The sequence below is a fragment of the Halichoeres trimaculatus genome, unplaced genomic scaffold (genome assembly GCF_033239565.1).
Source record: "Halichoeres trimaculatus isolate MK-OKI-2021-1 unplaced genomic scaffold, fHalTri1.1 fHalTri1_scaffold_3, whole genome shotgun sequence".
NCBI lineage: Eukaryota > Metazoa > Chordata > Actinopteri > Labriformes > Labridae > Halichoeres > Halichoeres trimaculatus.
Genome location: NW_027437181.1, coordinates 26,729,682 through 26,749,824, shown reverse-complemented (window position 1 = coordinate 26,749,824; position 20,143 = coordinate 26,729,682). Strand labels below are relative to the sequence as shown.

The 20,143-nt window shown below is 40.5% G+C and overlaps 2 protein-coding genes across 3 annotated transcripts in view; both read left to right on the top strand.

Annotated features, from left to right (window-relative positions):
- The window catches only part of galnt2 (UDP-N-acetyl-alpha-D-galactosamine:polypeptide N-acetylgalactosaminyltransferase 2), a 72,741-nt gene extending 63,728 nt beyond the window's left edge, over window positions 1–9,013 (top strand). Inside the window, exons 13-16 of one of the 2 annotated variants that reach the window (XM_074666306.1) lie at window positions 358–441; window positions 692–818; window positions 4,281–4,400; window positions 4,481–9,013. In XM_074666306.1, coding sequence (XP_074522407.1) covers window positions 358–441; window positions 692–818; window positions 4,281–4,400; window positions 4,481–4,636 — 487 coding nt within the window. In that variant the 3' untranslated portion in view covers window positions 4,637–9,013. Of the gene's footprint in view, window positions 1–357; window positions 442–691; window positions 846–4,280; window positions 4,401–4,480 lie in introns of both variants that reach the window. The other variant, XM_074666305.1, reaches the window with a different exon arrangement.
- A 1,622-nt stretch (window positions 9,014–10,635) lies between these two features.
- smyd2a (SET and MYND domain containing 2a) lies at window positions 10,636–18,939 on the top strand. The gene is made up of 12 exons (XM_074667023.1): window positions 10,636–10,963; window positions 12,669–12,732; window positions 13,261–13,371; window positions 14,061–14,121; window positions 15,442–15,569; window positions 16,278–16,345; window positions 17,485–17,587; window positions 17,733–17,843; window positions 18,067–18,187; window positions 18,349–18,523; window positions 18,622–18,730; window positions 18,827–18,939. The coding sequence occupies exons 1-12, from the start codon at window positions 10,791–10,793 to the stop codon at window positions 18,908–18,910; spliced, it is 1,308 nt and encodes a 435-aa protein (XP_074523124.1). The 5' UTR covers window positions 10,636–10,790; the 3' UTR covers window positions 18,911–18,939.
- The last annotated feature ends 1,204 nt before the right edge of the window (window positions 18,940–20,143 follow it).

Sequence of the window (20,143 nt, the reverse complement as noted above, 5' to 3'; positions counted from 1 at the left end):
CTGTACATTTTCAGGGCTTTCTCTTTCTTTATTAACTCGATAACACAATGTGAGAGCTGCTTATTTCTTATTCATTCCTCAAACTATTCTCAGAATTGGCAATGCAGCAATAAGCTCATTCACATTCATCCTCTGTGGCTCCTCAAAATGCTTATTATGTTACCTTGTGGGAGCGCTCTTGGCCTCTCCCTCTGGTGCAGGCCTAAACATTTATTTACCCAGAGGATTCAGCCTCAGGCGCGCCCTGTGCCTCCACTCTCTGCCCTCAGAGGCAGTCAGTTTGAGAGGGCAGCGGTTCAATCGATGTCAAGAAACATTCAGTCGTCTAATACTCCATTATCTCTCTCTGTCTCTCAGCATCCAGAGCCGTTTAGAGATGAAGAAGAGGCTCGGCTGCCATCCCTTCAAATGGTACCTGGAGAACGTCTATCCTGAACTGCGGTGAGGATATGAGGGCATTTTATGTAATATGATAGGGTACATGGAATGACACAGTGTTATTATATAATGAACTTTAATTACACTTAACTCCCACCTGAGTTACAGATGCAGTTAAAAGATCACAGCTCTGTTAAGAGAAGCACATAAGTGATCTGCTCTGTGTCAGGTTTAATGTGTTGATCTGACTCTTACAGTATTCATACAGGTTAAAAAGCAGTTTAATAATGATTGTGTTTGTTTGCTTATTCAGGGTCCCAGATCACCAGGACATAGCGTTTGGAGCCTTACAGCAGGGGGGAAACTGTTTGGACACCCTGGGGCATTTTGCGGATGGGGTGGTGGGAGTCTACGAATGCCACAACGCTGGGGGAAACCAGGTAGCTTTACCACGACGACACACTCAGGTCAGCTTGTAAAATCCTCCTTTAGGTCACCGGGAATGCAATGTGGTGGCACTGGTGGTGAGAGCACAGGGAGTATGTTAAAGAATTTAACATTGGGAATGCTAATATTAAATCATTTAGCTAGACTGTAGCGTCAGATTTCTTAAATCTAGCTCGGCTCATCAGTCAAGCTGGAAACAAAATAATGGATGCAAGTCTACCAGCCCTGTCACTGGTCTCTGTAAAGTACAAACCTGAGGAGAAGAATGTGTTAGACTGAAGGTATCCTGATTGTTGTTTCATTCAAAGGCTTATTAATTAGAAGATGTTTTACTTACCCAAATATGTCATCTAATAATGAAAAACAAAGCCTGACAAATTTAATTTGACATTTACAAGCTGAGGAGGGGAAAGCTGCTAAGGTGATATGACAGCTAATTAAGTGATCCTTTTGTTTTTTCACCTTGATTGTTAATAGATCTTTTCTGAATGGACTCTGCACTCATTAAACCAATCTGTAGCTCTCCTGCACTTTACTTTGAAGGCTTCAGGATTGGCTGCATTAGGTTAACTTATACAGAGACATTTTTTTACCCAGACTTTTTCTTACCAGCTCATCCAGTGAAATTTCAAAAACAGAAGTCAGGATGATGCTGTTAGTGAAGTTCACTCTTAGTGAGTTGTCAGGAGATTTATTGTGTATATCTCTTCTTGCAAGTAATGAAGCTGCTGCTTTGTAACAGCCTTTTTGCTTGCTGCCAAAACATTTGGTGCTAATTTCTTATCATTTATATTCCATCCATTGCAGAAAATGTCACTGATGTAGACTGTATCGCAGCTAAAAGTAGGGATGCACGATATTGGATTTTTCCCGATATCCGATATGCCGATATATCGAAACCCCTTTTGGCCGATACTGATACCGATAATCACAAGTGTGTTTGTTTTTTTCACTGTAAAGAAAGCTAAGTCTATCCTGTACTGGAATTTATATGTTACTCTTATTGTGACGGTCTTATTTGTTTAAGAAACACACATAAAACAAGACAAAAAACATTTGATTTTACCATAAATAAGAAATGTCTTATTTTTTCAAACTCAAGACATTCAGTATTGAAATACAGAAAAATAATTTCTTTAGATCACATGAACTTTAAATGTACAATGCATTTTTAAACATAACCAAGTTGCATTTGATTATTTTAGAGCTACTGTAACAACCTGGTGACAGACACAGAGCTCTGCAGTGCAAATAAATGAAGTGCTACATTTTATTTAAGGAGCTTATTTTTCAGATGGAAAATAATAATAATGCTAACTGAATAGCACCTTATTGGCTGTGCATATCGGCAGAAATGTTCATATCTGCAGATACCGATAAACGTGTTCCTAAGCTTTTATCAGCCGATACCGATATTGTGCTGATAATATCGTGCATCCCTAGCTAAAAGGGATGTTAATTCCAAAAATATTATTGATGTGCCTTTGAATTTTCTGCCAAAAAGGCGCTAAAACTTGACGATCCCAGAAGGTATGGTAATGATTGGCGTCTAACTCCAGCAGACAATCCCGTGGTGTCTTTTCTGCAGCAGTGTAATAAAAACCTTACAGCATTCATCCAACAGAATTAGTGCCGTACTGTTGGACATGTTGAGTTACATTGTGCCTGAAATACTCTTGTCCAGCCTTCCTCAGTAATATTAAAATCTTCCGTTTCTCATTTCTGATGTGGACTGGAGTACGCTGTTGTAAAGTTTTGATCTGACCTTTTTACATAGTTCAGATTTGGTTGCTGATTAAACAACCTTCAGAATTTCTGTCTCTTCTTTACCCAAGGCTGCACTTTAGGTTATGTGAAAAATAATTCCTGATTCTTAGAAATCTGTGACTAAAAACCGTTCCTGCCCTTTCAGGCTACAAAACTATTGAACGCCCCTGAACGGTAATTGTTGAGTAGCTGGTGAGGCTTTTTTTGGTCCATGTTTTAGTCTAACATCAGGTCTGTGATGAAGCTGCTTCCTACACTTGATGCCAGCCTCTTTTGTTGATACTGTGGATATACTCTGAATAACAGAGCACTGATATAAAAGAAAAACACTCATTATTTGGCTGCTTTGCTTTCAACCTTGGACCGTCTCAGTGTTCTTTACATCATGTACTGCCTCCTGAACCCACCCACCACCAACAACAGCACCCCATTGTTTGACAGGAAGAGTCTCTCGCTGTGAGGGACATGTGTGAATTTTCAGCTTTGGGAAATTTCAGCCACATGCTGTCCTGAAATCCTTTGTTAACACACATCAGAAAAAACATTTATGCATCTACAATTATCCATGGATAGTATCTGCTGAAGTGCTATAAGTCGGGTTTTAACAATAATAAATAATGAGAAAAAGACATGGTTATAAAGGTCCCATATTCTGCTCCTTTTCTGCAGTTTAATATGGATCATTGATGTCTTCATGAAATGGTAGTAACACGTTTTGGTTCAAAAAGCCAATAAATCAAGCACAGCAGCATTGTTTCCAGGCTCTCATAGCCGCTCTGTTCAGAACGCTCTGATTTAGTGGGCGCGGCCTTAATATGTAAATGAGACACCGCTGATACCGCCCCACTCTTCTGCGTCACTGAGAGCCGCGCCACGAGCTCTGAGTGCACAATATTGAGAAAACAGCAAAGCTCGTTTACCATAACATTACAGGCTAAAACAACAGGCTAACCGCAGCTAAAGTTAGCATCCTGAAGCTAACACAAAGACAGGGGGGACACTGAGGAAAAGCTCTAACATCTGCTCCACAGCACACAGCATTTAAAATACTCACATTTCCAGGGTCAGAGGTTTGTTGGTGGATGGTTGGTAATGCGCCTGGATTCAGGACCAGTCTATTAGCTAGCCCTCTGTTGTACTGTCCAAAGTTGGAAAAGCAGTCGGCCGTGAAGTGACTAGCACACACATGCACAGTTTTACTGAGTGTAGCTGGCACATTTCCTTGATAAATGAACTCTAGCCACTTAGTCTTCTCTTCTTCCGAGATGGGAAACTTGTGCATGGAACTATGTGGCTGTTTACAGCCAAAAACAAAGCAGTGATGGCTTTTCAACTTCGGGGGGTGGGGGGGTGGGGGGTTGTGCAGGGGTATCTGCTCCAGTGGACCAATCAGGTCAGACTTGCTCCTAATTGGTCAAAAAAGGGAATCGCTGATGTCGGCAAATCCCCAAAATCCAAACCGCTCGTTTTAGGTCAGGATTTTACATTCACAAACACTACTAAGTACAGGTTTTGTCATTAAATATCACATTTTGTGGGCTGGGAGGAAAGCCAAAGACCCACACAATTCACTCAAAGACTTAGTAAAGTGATTTTTGCATAATATGGGACCTTTAAAGGAAAAGTTCTCTGCTTGTTGTCCTAAGTGTGAGTGTGTAATTGTCATGTTAAATCTGTTTTCTGTGAAGGAGTGGGCTCTGACTAAAGACAAGTCCGTCAAACACATGGACCTGTGTCTGACGGTGGTGGACAGAACAGCTGGTTCTCTAATCAAACTACAAGGCTGTCGAGAGAACGACAGTAGACAGGTAAGCAGCAGCACACACTCTACAACACTTCTAAAAAACATGTTTTATGTTTATGTCTCCTCTCTGTGGTTTCTCTCCAGAAATGGGAGCAGATCGAGTCCAACTCGAAGCTCCGTCACGTGGGCAGTAACCTCTGTCTGGACAGCCGCAGTGCCAGGATGGGCGGACTGACTGTGGAGGTCTGCAGCCCAAGCCTCAACCAGCAGTGGAAGTTCACCCTTAATCTACAATCATAGGGGGCGCTGGGGACCCTTTGGAAAGTTAGAAATCTGATAGAGACACTAACAGACTCTGACATGGATGAAGAGATGGAAATGAACCTAAAGAGACAGACAAACTTGATGGATTAATGGATCCTCATCGCTCCTCCTCCACCTCCTCCTCCTCTTCCTCCTCCTCCTCCCAGTCCACAGAGGTGCAACCAGTCCGCTCTATACACCTTTCTCCCAGCTCACCCTTCCTTAAAAAACAGAGACACACCCAGTGGGAGAGGGGCTTGTAGACCCAGGAGGAGTAAACAGGAAGCTGACTGTTTGGTGGATGGTTGATGACAGTGGTGATCATGGTGAGGATGATGGTGATGAAGGGGCGTGCTATCCAAACAACATACCTCAGTGTTTTTCCATGGATGGTTCCAGAGGCGAATGATGTGTGAATTTTTCTTTTCATTTTATTTTTTTAAACGCTGGTGAAAAGGAACTCCTTGATGTTTTTACTTTGTAATTACTTTATTTTCCTTTTTAAAGATTTTTTATTTCCTGATGTAAATCTCCACCGAGGTTAGCAGGAGCTGTTTTTTCTTTCTTTTTCTTTTTTTTTTTTTGGTTCAAGAAAAGAATCTGCTGTTGGGGATGTCCCTCCTCTGGCGCTCTTTGTTTTAAACCACATTGAGCTTGAGCGTGTCACGTCAGATGGAGACTTGCGGTTGGTGTTTTGGATGTCGCAAAATGAGAAAAAGAGGGAAATGGACTCAAACTCTTGAGCTTTTCCTCCAGGTTTACAGGATCAACAGAGAAAAAGTGGAGAGATACTTGCTGTGTGTGTTGTACTCTGGGTTGTGTGTGTGTTGGGGAGTTCAGGAGGGAGCTTCCCCTCTGTGGGAGTGGGCCTGACTCTGGTTCAGGTCAGAAGTACAGCTCCTGGAACCGGGTGTCCCTCTCCAGGACGGTCAGTTCGTCTTCAGGCTGTAGCACTGGCTGCTGCAGCGTCCTCACTTCTTACACCATCATGTCTTCTGCATCTTATTTCATTTTCTTTGTCACAAAAATGGAACCAAATTTCAAATGGATGTTTTTGTTTTCAAGGAATTCAGGGGAGCAATTAAAGAGTTTTTCTTCTCATACTCTCACTGCTCTCTAACAGCTCTCTGTGGAGCCCGTCAGTGTATTCCTCCTGCACAGATCATTTCCTCTGCCTGCAGCTTTGATAGAAAAGTAGGAAGGTAACTGTCTCATAATCTCTTCCAAACTGGGTTTTATGTTGCGGCTTTTCCCCGGAGCTAACAGGTGTTCAGTGCAACAGGATAATATTTTACAGATCAGCAAGCACAGGCACCATTTAAATATTTGTTCCTGTACTCTTGTACCCTTCCCTGCTCTTGCGCGACAGTAGAAAGAAACACGAGTGCCTACATGTGGCTGACATTATTTTGCACTTGGCATCAGACGTCCCCTTTGTGCTGACAAACTGAAATCTTGTTTATTTTAGCCTGAGTACAAATGCAAACAGAGCCGTTTCCAGAGTCATTGTTGCAGCCAGATACCGTACACTGTGCACATACACGTGTCCTGAGAAGCTGCATGCGTCACCAACAAGCTCCACTCAGTCACAAGTGTCTTCAATTAACTCTTTTTGTTTTGTTTTCTGTGTGGTGTGCAGCTTAGATGAGCCATCTGTTCAGGAGTTTGAAGCTGTGATAAACAAGGTTTTACTGTTTGTCTCCACTCTCTTTCTGCTGGAGGTGAGCAGATTTCTTTTTGATTGCACTCACAAACTGGCTGATGAGAAATTCAAATGAGAACTCTTCTTCGTTTCTTCTGGCGAGCTGCTGAAGTCTGTTGAACAATGTTTCAGTGTCACCAAACAGAATTATGCCACTTTTCTTACCTGATAGTGTTCCTGATGCCACTTATAGTACATGTGTCCTCCTGGTCTTCAGCAGCAGCTCTTCTGAACTGCTGTGACCCTGGTGATGAGTAACGATGATGCAGTTTTTCTGAGAAAGGTTTTGACTGAATACAGCTTGACTTATCCAGGAGCAGCTTCAGGGCAGCCACATCAACACAAACATCTTAAAACAGATACACTGGAGAGTGACACTGACCCCCCCAAAAAATCACACGCCCTGTTTGTTTGTTTGTTTGTGTGTTTGTTTGCGGTAGCCTCAAGTGTTCTTTAATGACAAATGTTCAAATAACTCCTTTCATACTCAGTATTTCTCTCACGCACAATCGTTACTGTCTCATTGATTCTTTTTCTTACCTGATCTGAACTGACTCAAACAGCTGATCGTATTTTCTTCCTTTGTTTCTTTGCGGTATTTTCTCTTGATTGTATTCATCGTCCCTGATGTTTGCCTTGTCTTACACATTCATCATAACTGTTTGCAGACTGAGTGGAAAGGGTCAGCTGAAGTTGCAGCTGCAGCTGTGTGAGAAAGCCTATCCTGTGACTTGACAGGTTGCTGCTCTGTGCTGCCAGGCTGATTTAACTATTTGGTTGGATAACGTGCTACTCAGGAGGGGAATTTGGTTTTAATTAAAAAAAAAAAGTTTTCTTGGTTATTGTTGTCTTAATTTTTAAGTATTTTTAAAACGCTGAATAGCTGATTTGTTTTTTGTTTTTTATTTAAAGCATCAAAACAGTGTGTAAAAGTAGAGTGAGGTACCAAACTGTGACACATTTTCCATGCTTTTCAGCCAATTTTTTTCACGCTTATAGTGTTCTGATTTTTGGTTTGATTCAAGTTAAAGCTTTTTTTTTCAGCAGAGCTGGCTGCAGGTACGATCATCACTAGATCACTATTCCTTTATGTTTGTACTGAAATCATGTGTTGATTTAATCAGGGGCGACATATCGACATGTCTCTTCATTTGGTTCAACCATCCAAGTCATACCATGGTGACCTTTATTTTTGTTTAAAGTGGCGTATAGCGCCCTCTAATGTCATGAATGAGTAACAAGTAGAAAACCAGAAAGAAATGAAAAAAGAGTGATTTTTTTCATCATGTTTCCTCTGTCATCTTCTTCTTCTTCTTCTTCTTCTTCTTCTTCTTTAACCTACCAAAATCCAGGCAGCAGAACCTGAACAGGCGAACCACACACACCTGAGTGACCACGACAACACTGTCTGCAGCAGCAGTGCAGAGGTGTTGTTGAAAGCCTTTTATTTTTAACCTAGTCTTACTCTTGTGACGATGAAAGATTATTATTTTATTTTGTATTATTTTTATTGCATACACAGGGGGAATGACAGTAGTGATTCAGTAGTCCAGCATCTCTCTTTGATTGGATGATTAATGTTTACATCTTTAGCACATTGTGCCAAAGTTTCCTCTCATTATCTCTGTTTTGTGGAAGAAAGAGACTGAACTGAACGTCTGGGGAACTGAGCTGCAGGGATCTTGTTTAGTTTTTGGTGCACATTTGCCTTCTGTGTGTTTGTAGGTCATTCCTCTGAGTTTCTTTCTGACCTGTAGGACATGGCAGAGGGGAAGACGGCTCATAGCGTCTGATCTGGTATCAGTTTCTGAATTGGAAGGGGGTTGAAATTTTGCCCATGTGTTTCTCAATCAGTGTCTTTGAATCTTTTTTCTTTTTTTCTTTTTACACTTTGATATTAAACTTTAAACAGTATTTAAAACAGAGGAAGAATATTCTCCCTCTTACAGACAATGACAACTGTTAGCATGTTTGACTGAACACTAGTCGATAACCAGACTGTCCTCCCCTCTGAGCCTGCAGGACTTCGTTCATATTCACTCTGTATTCGAGGGAAACAATAGATAGTTTGGTGGAGTTTGATCGAAGAGGATGAGTAAAAGCCGGGACTTTGCTCTCTCTGTTGTGTCATGATCTTTCCTAACCAGAGGGATGTCTTTTCCCTGCGGCCCATCTTTACAATCCCCTTTGAGGATTAAGAGGAGAAGCACCCCTCTCATAACGTGAGAAGCCCCTGTGGAGATTTCCAGCTCAGGACTGCTTAAACTTCTCCATCTTTTGCTACCCGTGGTAGCAACAGGGTGCCTGAGTCAGAACATAAGAGGAGCTTAACATGCACATGAGGCACTAAACTGTACAAGTCTCAACAACCAGTGAGGACTGATCCAAACCAACAGTATGACTTCATGAGGTTACAATGTATTTTCTAACAGGAATGTGGCTTCACTGAATGACAGTGATGGGTGAAATGGTGTGAAGGGGTCACATGTAAAAGTGTATATTTTTGTATATACCAACATCAGTGTGTGTACAGTATGTACATATATACACAGTGTACTCAGCTGCGGTTCCTAGTTTTGTTGTCTGACTGTACAGCGCTTCTAACTGTTCCCTGTTTTATAGATACTGCAGAAAATTCAAATTTGAATGAGGAGAAATGATTAACTTAAATAAATGCATTTATATATATAAACTCAGATGTGTTTAGTGTGTTTCTCTACTTTCTGGGTACAAGCTTAAAGAAGACATGAAACAACTCAAACATGTTAAGCTGTACAGTAAGCTGACTTTTGCTGCAGTTTTCAGACACACAGGAAAGGTTTTGGTCTCCATTTAAAAGTCTTTATTGTACAAGACAGTCTTCACAGAATAAAACCTAACTATTTGGGTTTAGGATCTCATCCACCAGCCAAATGCTCAAACTGTAGCGTGACAGCTTTACCTCAAACCACACATATTCTAACAAAATCCTGCCTGACCCTCATTCCTGTCAGTCTTCAGGCACATTCCAGAGGTATAAAGTGGGGCCAAAGCTGTGTAGATCAGTATGAGCTCAACATCATAGACTGTATAACATCAGAATATTTTATCTTATCTGATTTGAAGGCATGCATTAATGACTTTGTATACCTTTGGTACTGCTGATAATCACCAAGAAAGCACAGAACTGATTAAATCAGAACAGGATGAAGCAAGCAAAAACAACAACTATCTGGACAGGACAGATAGAGGATAATGCAGATTAAGCAAAGTGAGATACAGCTCATTAATACATATTTGTCACCAGAGGTGATTCTGAAATCCCCTTGGGCCCATGGCAAAAAAAAAAAACACAAGGGGGCCCTTCAACTTGTGTCCATCCGCCGTATATAATTAATAATCTGACACTAACAAAAGAAAAACTTTTGTTTGTTTTAATAAGACTCACTGCTACTTGCTGCTGTAGCAAGAGGTCAGGGTGAGGCCCATTTAAGGAGTTCTGCGCGACCAACGTGGTCTCTCCTCTGGGATTCTCCTCTGCAGTGATTCAAAGCTTCTGATTGTCATTATGATATATCAGTTCAAACAGTCGAGAAAACAGTGGTTAACATTACATTCAAGAGGTAAATGCATATGCAAGGGTATAAGAGAAATCAAGATTTAAAAAAATCTAAAAATGTAGTTTCATAACATTTATTGTAAAAGTAAGAAGAAAAAACCTTTAGCAAGCCAACAAGGGAAACTAGCAATGAGTGTTGAGATACAAGCTGTGAGTAAATTATGCAACAAATAAAATATAAACTACATAATACAAAATGTCAAAGTAGAAAATTAAAAGTGCCTAGGTCAAGTCAGATGCAGGAAAATAGTGCCTAAAGTGACAAGATGTAGAAATGAGAGTGATCAGACAAGTGAAATTGAATCTTGCATCAATGTTGTTACAATCACATCTCATCTAAAACCCATAAATAAACTGATACACATGAAAGAGCTCTTTCTCATTACAAAAAAACAAGATAGAAAATAAACTCCTCTCCCTACATAGTTGTAGGGAGAGGAGTCAGGTAGGGTTACTGCTGTTGTGCTCTGTTGCGCAAAGAAGGCAATGAGAGTCTAGCTCTTAAGAAAAATAAACAGAAATAACTCAACCTGAGGACCACGATACCAAAATGTGGGAATCCATGTTTTATAAAATCAAATGTATCTTTTTGTTCATTACACTTTTTCTTTATTGTTTCGCTCGTAAGATGTAAAAAGGCCTGTCTGTTGCTTCATTCTTGCACTTCGTTGTGTAGAGGCTGTTGTCGCCTCTCCAGCAGGGGGCGATGACAAACACACACACATACAAAGCACACAGAGAGTAGCACGGAGGAAGACGGGCTCAGGCTGGGCAGAGGCTGAACACAGCTCCCTGCAGACTCAGGTGGTGGTCGGCGGTACCTGACAGAAGAACCGTAACCAGAACCAACCATGAAGAACGAAGGCATAGAGGGCACGGAGAGGTTCCTGAGCCCGGACAAAGGCAGAGGCCTGCGGGCAGTGAGGCACTTCGCCGTGGGGGAGTTGGTGTTCGCGTGCCCTGCTTACTCCTACGTGTTGACAGTGAATGAGAGAGGAGCGTATTGTGAGCACTGCTTCACAAGGTAACATCTCACCTGAAGAAACATCGTCCTCGTAGCATATTCACGTAGTTTTTATATAAAACGAATGGTTTGTCTGTCAAGTTCACACTTAGCCGACCTCACAACCTAGCTAGGTTAGCTTGTAAGCCCCTGGACGCTTACCTAGCCGTAGGTGTTTCGCTTTAACAAGTGACCCTGTTAACTGGCGACTTTCAGCCGAGTGTGTCGGTGGTTGTCGTAGTAACAGCAGCTGTTGAAACATGGAAAGGTCCTTGCAAAGACCTCTTACTTTAATTATTAACCATGACGAAACATATCCTGAGCATGTTTGCTTAATGAAAATAACGTATCAAAACTGGTTTTGCAGACACGTTTCAACAGCTGACACAGTTTTACGACACCCACAGACACTATGGGTCTGAAAGTCGCCAGTTCACAGGGTCACTCTTTGATCCGGAACACCGGAGCTGGCTTTAGTGGGTCAGTGCGGGGAGGAAGCTCACCTGACCGACACTGCGGCACTTGTTTATAGCACTGCAGAGTCTGAAATAAAATCCTGTTACTGAAGTATAACTACCAGTGGAGGTTTGTAACTTCAAAATGAAAATAGCATGATCTTTCCCAAACCGTTTTGTACGTGTTCATGGTCTCTGTTGGTCATTCATATTTTCACACATGAAGCTAAATGAACGCTTAGCGTCTCCTTTTTTCATAGTGTTACTTCTTTGCATGTGAGGTTATGACAGATATCTAGCATAACACCCTACATATACCCTCTACCCTACACCTGTTCGAGGCTTTAAAGGCCAAGCAGTTGCAAGGGGGAGCTGCAGTCTTTGTACCAGACCCTTTCTTTCTATTGTTTTTAAATTACATCCACAAGTTAAAGAAATTTCAGACATGCATTGTTGATTTTTAGTCCATGCTTGCACAAGCATCAGAGTAGGATGTTGAGTGGTATGAAAGGCCGGCCTACAGCTCTCATTGAGTATTGACACATGTGGGTGTATGTGTGTGGGTATACTCTGCTCAAAACTTAACTGGAAGGTTAAACTGGTACTTTGTTCAAGATTTAGCTCTGTGTGCTTATCTACCTGTTTTCTGGAAATCTGATCTCAATGTTAAATGCTTTAAGATATATAAGCGTTCATCTTAATGCTGCGTCAGTCTCCTTCTCTTCATGTCCTGCTTAAACTACCCCTAAGGTTTGTGGAGCAGTAAAAGGTTAAAGTGCTAAATATAGCTGTCCATTTGTCCCAAGAGAGGAGGAGCCAAGAGATGAGAAGGCCAGGGGTGCAGGTTTGGAAATGGAGGGGTGGATGTGTGTATCCATGTGCATTTGCTTTCAGAATAAAAACAGCTCTAATATTGTCTTAAATTTCCATTTATTGAATGAAAATGACTTCAGATATTTGTAGTATCAGCTTGTGTTGTTATTAAATCTTTCAACTGCTGAAACCTGAAGTTTTTGCATTTAACTTAAATCCCGTCTCCCTGTCATAACGACAGAGGAAACACTGCATCAATATTTTTCTTCACAAATGTAACAAATATCTAAGCGTAGAGGTTGTAAACAATAGTGGGAAGTTTATTTCAATTTTCAGTGAATGTAAAGTGCAGAGAAATGAGAACAATCAGGGCAGAGGTGGATACTGTTTTATTAAATTTGAATGGCACCTAACATACCTGCAGTGGAGTAAAGCTTTGTGTTTTTCTGTCGTTACAGAAGAGAAGACCTTTTTAAATGTGGCAAATGTAAGCAGGCGTACTACTGCAACGTGGACTGCCAGGTGAGACTGCGTCCTGCTTCATCTTGTGCCTTTGTTTGCAGCGCTGTTAGTTTCTGACTGCCTTTGAAGGCCATAAATATCTTTTCTTTTATCTCCACTTCTTTTAAGTATTTCTAGTCTTGCACCAGATTCAAATGCATTAAGACTGGTATTTCTTATTGAGAGCACACTGCAGAATGGAGTTCACAGTTTTGTGACCCACCTTTGGTCAGTGGACCATACATTATGAACTTCTCACCAAGAGGAGCTCTGTCTGATTAGCCCGCACTACACACTCACACAGCTGTTATTATGACAATTCAGCCTTTCCTCCCTTAGCCTCTGTCTAGTTTCACTTTTTTTGGCAAAAATCCTTCAGTGCTCAGTAGTAAATCAGAGGTGGGTGTACAAATAAAATAATTGTTTTTGTCTCTGTTCTGAATTTCTTTTCTTTCTCTCTGCATTTGAATTCTTCCTGTCATACTTGAAGCTTATAGCTATTGTCACATCTTCTTTTCTCCCTTTTTGTCCCTTTGTGAATACATACAGAGAGGTGACTGGCCTATGCATAAGCTGGAGTGTGTAGCTATGGTTGCCTATGGGGAGAACTGGTGTCCGTCAGAGACTGTCAGACTGGTGGCCAGGATTATCCTTAAACAGGTAAACAAACAGACACTGAAGTTGATGTTTCTCAGTATTACAGGATGTCTTTTTCTCATCTGGAACTGTGTGGAAGTCTTTGGAGGAAAAAAAATATATATTAACGACAAGGGAAGCAAACAAAGAGTGGAAGAGACTACTTAGATGTGAGATCATTGCATTGAGACCTCACTGTGCTGTAAACCTATAAATATATGAAGAAATAAATTTTGTTAAGCTGTAACACTCCACGCAGAAAGAATGTGTAAACTTTACAAACTTTAAACATTTTTAAACAAGATAGAGAATCAAACAGAACAAGTTGCGTGTCTGATGATAGTTTAGCTTAATGAGCAGGATGATAATTTATGTAATCGACCAGCTGTGCGCTGCTGCAGCATATCAGTTGTATTTCAATTTTTTTTGCATGAAAAAACAGGGGTATTAGAGATGTCCTGTTCAGTTAGCTGTGTTGTCTTTTAGCGCTGCTCTCATTAAACATCAGACATCCTCACACTCTGTCGTCACACATGGTTTCAGCTGTATCTGTTTTTAAAGTGTAATAACTCCTGGATTGTCCTGAGTGTTTAAAAGTTTTGACAAGAAATACACTGAAACAGCGAAATAACATTTTTAACTCTGCATGATTTCGCACGTTTCTCTTTTTTGACAAAAATAACCTCAAATGGCACCACTGTTTCATGTTGCAGAGAGTCACAACAGAGCGCACCCCCTCAGAAAGGCTGCTGCTGCTCAAAGAGTTTGAATCACGTAAGTGTGTGTGTGTGTGTGTTAGTGTGTGCTCACTTTTGTGCAAAATTTTAGTTACATGGAGTGTGTGTGTGTGTACTTGTAGCAGTGTATCTATTAATATACTCAGCTGTAGCCTGCAGTCCTGGTTCTGTCTCTTTTCATTCATTGTAAGTGTGCTGAGCACTGGGACTTAAATCCCAAGCTTCAATGTGCTGTAATTTCATCTTCTCTCCCTTCATCTTTAAACGACTGCTAATCTGCTCCAAAATATATTTAAATGTATACACAATGTCCCCCTTTTTTGTCTTTAGAAACGTGTTAATATGTTAACTGATTGATGATGTTAGTGCAGGTTTTCTGTTTTACTTCTGTGCTGCCTTGGTAAAAAGTCAGACTTGTTTTTGGTGTCGGTCTTATTAATGAACTTGATAGATAATAAGAACAAAGCAGGACCCGCTTACAGTAATCCTAGACGCACTCTGTAAGAATGTGAGTAAGTAATTTGGGGTTCCCTCAAACTGTTTTCTCTGCTCCATGTGGTAATATCATTTAGTCTAAGCTGTTGTTGCAGGCTCACATGTGTCGTCAGAGGATTGACCAGAATTAACCTTCACACCTGTCTCTCATGCACACAAAGCAAATCAGTGGCCAGTTGCTGCCGAGTGTCACCTGTCTCTCTGTGTGTGTGAGTGACTGGCAATAACACATGGTGCGATGCATTAACATATTCTGAGCTTCTCTTACACCAACGTGCTTTAGCGGGGAGCTATGTGATTGGAACAAATGTGATACAAGAAAGTCATCTCAAAATATGTCTGAATTCTGTTTTTCAGTCTTTATATTCTCTTTAAACTTCTCTACAATAGTCAGATCTCCAGAAACCAGCGTTAAACCTTAAAAAAGTCTTTTTGACTTTGATTATCAAATAAGATTGCAAAGTTAACTTCATCTCACAGAACTGCAGGTTAAAAAAGAGAGTTGAACTTTTATAGCATAGATGCTCGTTGTAAAGTCAGTCCTGTGGCCATGGAAGGATAAAAAAATAAAGGAAGCCCAAATATGAACAGTAATCTATCTGACATGTCTGACCTTTGGATTATAAACTCTCTCGCTTGTAAAGTTGGGTTTTTTTCCCAAAGCTAGAAGTAGAGGAGGACTCACTTTGAGGATATCAAAGGACCAGGTTTTTCCAGTGTTATCAAAATCCATGACACTAATATTAATTATCTTGATTATTTATTATTTTTACTCAAGTAGTTAACTCAAGGATCTCGTTTCTGATCTGAAATTGCTTTATTAACTTTTTACTTTTCTTGCTTTTCTTGATTCTGCCTCCAGATTTAGACAAGATGGACAATGAGAAGGACGAGATGAACCAGGCAGACATAGCAGCAATACACCACTTCTACTCCAGACATATCAGCAATCTCCCAGATGATCGGGCACTTACTGAGCTTTTTGCACAGGTGAGATTAAATTAAATTTATTCCCAAGCTCTTCAGTCAAAAATAGAGTCGAAACCAGTTTTCATCTGTGTTTTATGGGGCAGTCTGGATTGTGTGGTTTCATGGGCTTTACTCGCCTTTTTGTGGCTGAGAACTTAAAAATTTGCTCCAACAAGAGTTTGTGCTGCTGCTTACCTGGGCTGGCTCTGAAACCACCCAAACACACAGTGTGACTGTGTAAGCACTCTGAATTGCAAAAGGTGTTTAACAAGTTAGTAAACCACCAGGAGAACAAACAGGAGCTGTTGCTTCAATGAAAATAAGCTCATTGTTTCTGGAAAGGTGTGCTCTCTCACAGTCATGGGATTGATGGGAAAAGTAATAAGCAGGTTTTGGCTGATGCACTGACAGATGTTGACCTTTCATGGTGTAGAAAATAACAACCCATTCAAACACACATCAGAATACAAAATATGCACCATGATGTGCAAATGTAGTGTTTGTCAGTACTACAAGACATGTATCACACCCACCCACCTGTCCTGTCTGTGTTACTTCACAGCGTCTCGCTCTTTGATCTGATCAGTCTGTCAGTGCTGCTGAGTGTTGCAGCAGAGGGGAGGAAGGTGTGATATGATTTGAATTATTCTATGACTCATCTTCTACTCGTTTGTTTGTGTCTACACATCTTTTTTCTGTGTCCCTCTCCCCCTCCCTCGCTGCCTCCAGGTGAACTGTAATGGTTTTACTATCGAGGATGAGGAGCTCTCCCACCTAGGATCAGCTGTTTTTCCTGAGTAAGTAGTTAATGTACTGGCTGTCTGCTTCAAACTCTGTACAGCAAGACCTCTCAAAAACTGCCCCTTTACACACTGCACTTGTTGTTATTCTGGTAACATTACCCAGGTCAAATGGCTATCATACTCAGTTTCAAATAGCAACGCTAGAGATCTGAAGAAGAATAAAACGTGTGTGAAAACAGAAACTAGTTGATGGATCAGGCTATTTCCTGTATATTTGTCAATCACTAGTTACTCAATTTTAGAAAATAGGCTTTGACAAGGGGTCACTTCATGACAGTGGAGCTGTCTGCTCTGACGTATTGTTGATGTGTGCTAAAAATTACCTTTAATTTATAAATGTTAAAATGGGAACATCGTCTGTCTTTTTCAGGCAGAAATGACTAAGTGTTAGCTCCTCTTCCCTTTTAAGAACCACTTACACATCTGCAGATTGAGAATCAACTGCAAAGATGAATGAATAGAAAACTGACAGTTGTTGAACTGTGTTCAGCCATTTGGAGGATTTTCTACGCATGTTCCATTCAAGCTTATTATAGTTTTGCATTTTTCTTTAGTTTTTATTTTTATTCATTTTTTCCAGTTTCAGGTTAGTTTTAACTATTCTTAAAGTGTGATTTCTAGTTTTTTTGTGTTGTTTTTTTTTTGAAAATGCTTGGTTTCAGAATTAGTTTCAGTCTTTGTCCTGTAACATGGGATACTTGACAGGGGTGAGATTTAAACATGTTAGAAAAAGAATTGTGTAACCAAAACTTTAATTTTTTCCCCATGAGAAACATTTTGCATACTTGATTGACAAAGATAAAAACTAAAAACATTTTCTGTTCAGTTTTCCTTCATTTTAGATAGTTTAGATATTTTGTAAATCCACAGCAAAGTTTAAGTTAGTTTTCCTTTTTTGCAAAGCCTTGTTTTTTTTTTTTTGTTTTTTTTTAGTTTATGATAATGTGTTACTACCTCTCATTTTTGTTTTGTTAGTCTTCGTTTACTATAATAACCTCGGTTCCAACCTTGTGATTCATCAGCCTTCATGGGAGCCCAACATGCTAATGCTAACTGTAATGTGTGTTTCAGGGTGGTCTGATGAAAGTTTCTCTAAACTCCTGTGCTTGTCTCCTTTCTCCCTTGCCTTCCAGTGTAGCACTGATGAACCACAGCTGCAGTCCTAATGTAATAGTGACATATAAAGGCACGGTGGCTGAGGTCAGAGCTGTTCAAGAGATAAACCCTGGAGATGAGGTGAAACAGCAAACACTGGGCTTTCTTTTATCAACAAAGATGCATTTCACTGCCTGCAGTTTAGAGACCACATCTAATCACAAGATGTCAAATACATGACGTATTTTCTCTCAGTGAACCCCCTTGTCTCTTTCTCTCTCTGCAGATATTCAACAGTTACATTGATCTGCTCTATCCAACAGAAGACAGAAGAGAAAGGTTGTTAGATTCCTACTTCTTCACATGCCAGTGCACCGAGTGCACCACCAAATCTAAGGTACTCAACACATGACTCCAACACTCAGTCCTCTTCATGAAGCAATTTTACGGTTACCTACTTGTTTAATAGACACAAAATGAGGCAAACATAACAAAGGTGGAAATGTAGACGTTTAGAAACTTAGAAAATTTTAATCAACTGTGTGTTTTGTTTTCTGACTGTAAATTACAAAGCAATTACATTCAAGATTTCTGACATAGATTTTTTTTTCTTCCCACAGGACAATGAAAAAATGGAAATTCGGAAACTGAGTTCTCCACCAGAGCCAGAGGAAATCCGATCCATGGTTCGTTATGCCAAAAATGTCATTGAGGAGTTCAGGAGAGCCAAACACTACAAAAATATCCTCTTCTTCTGTTCAGAACAATTTCTCCACTGATCTCTGTCTGTATCTCAACTAGAGACAGTTTTCTCTGTTTTTCCCTCTGTCGTCTTCAAGGAAAGTTCCCAGCCTCTTCTTCTTTCTTTCTGATTGTTGTATTTTTCCTTGACTCTGTGATACCTCCCAGTGAGCTGCTGGAGATGTGTGAGCTTAGCCAGGAGAAGATGGGAGCTATTTTTGCAGATACCAACGTCTACATGCTGCACATGATGTATCAGGCCATGGGTGTGTGTCTCTACATGCAGGACTGGGACGGAGCTATGAGCTACGGAGAGAAGATCATTCACCCATACAGGTATCATCCTGTTTATGTCATGTTCATTTTTCAAATGGTTTGGTTTTATTTGTGGTCACTGCTTAGTTTGATGAATAAATCATATCCTCTCTCTGCAGTGTTCATTACCCAGCTTACTCTCTGAACGTGGCGTCCATGTACCTGAAACTGGGACGTCTATATTTGGGGCTGGAGAAGAAGACGCCAGGAGTTAAAGCTCTAAAGAAGGTATGTTTTTCTTTTTTTACTATATTTTTGGGCTAATGTGTGTATTAAGAAGCTGACAGATGAAAGGTTGACATTACTGTGTTTTTATATCTTCAGGCGCTTGCCATCATGGAGGTGGCTCACGGGAAAGATCATCATTATGTAGCTGAAGTGAAACGAGAAATTGCGGATCAGAAGTAAAAGCGGAGTAGCAGCAGGAGCAAAAAAAAGAAAGAGAGTGAGACCCTGGAGCGAGGAACCTCTCTTTAAAAAACAACAACCCACACATCACGATTGCATGCCATGCATCCTATACCTCTCTGTTTCTTGTCGCCTTCATATTTTTCCTTACCTCTTCAGGCAGCGCTTCTTTTGTTCATGACTGTCATCAATATATTCTTGCTTTGGAAAACTGTTTCTGTCTGCAGCCAGTGACATCCTGTTAGGCCTGGGGATTAAAAAATTTTTGGAATAAAACTCCCAGTCAACATCCGTACCATATATCAAAAAGGATCACATCAGCTTGAAAAGAGGAAAACTTCAAATACTGCCTTTAGAGCTGCCTTTCCAAACAAAGCTTTCATGTGACAGCTGCCCAACCTCTGTTTTCAGACTTCGCCGTTCTTTTATCAGTCTGTGATACTTTGCTCTGTCCTGTGTTTAGCAGTGTTTGTGTCTTTGGCTGCAGCACAGCAGGTGTTTATTGATGTTTTTTCTCTTCTGTAAAAACTTGTGTGTAGTTGTTACAGAGGGCATTACTTCCTATCCACATCTAATGCATTTTAACACTACCAAAAATTCAGCAACAAAGTGTCTGGCTTCACTGATTCTTGTTCAAACTGTGACAAAAAAAGATGACTTATCATGCATCAGGTACTCTGTAGCATCGGAGAAGGGGCTGCAAACAACTGTTCCTGATCGAATAAGCAGTATTTCTATCAGCTTGTCTTACAGTATGTTTCGCTTGTTTTAAAGAAACAGAAAAACTGTTGCATGTTTTATTGTTTTCTGTTTGTATTCTGTTTTTCACAAGGCTTGTTGACCAAAAGGGCCACGGTTTAACCAACGAGGAACCAGCTACAATGCTCTCTTTACGTTGTATCTTTAACCAAGGGGGCTGATCTGAGACCAGTTTGTATCTTAAGTGATAGCGAGGACGTTAGTGCTCTGATCCTGGATCAGAGCCCCCTTAGCTCTCAGGACAAATGTGCTTAACTGTAGCTTCTGCTGCTTTCGGTCAAGAGATGCATTATCAGTCCTTTTAGTGTTTTCTCAGCAGAATCATGAATCCAGATCAATACTCTGCAAAGACGGCACTTAGGCTATGTAAATGTGTATCATCCTCATCTTTAACTCTTAATTTTTCAAGATGAATGAATGAATGAAGTATCCCCACAGAAGGGAAATGCATCTTCCTTTAATATTCTAAGTGCA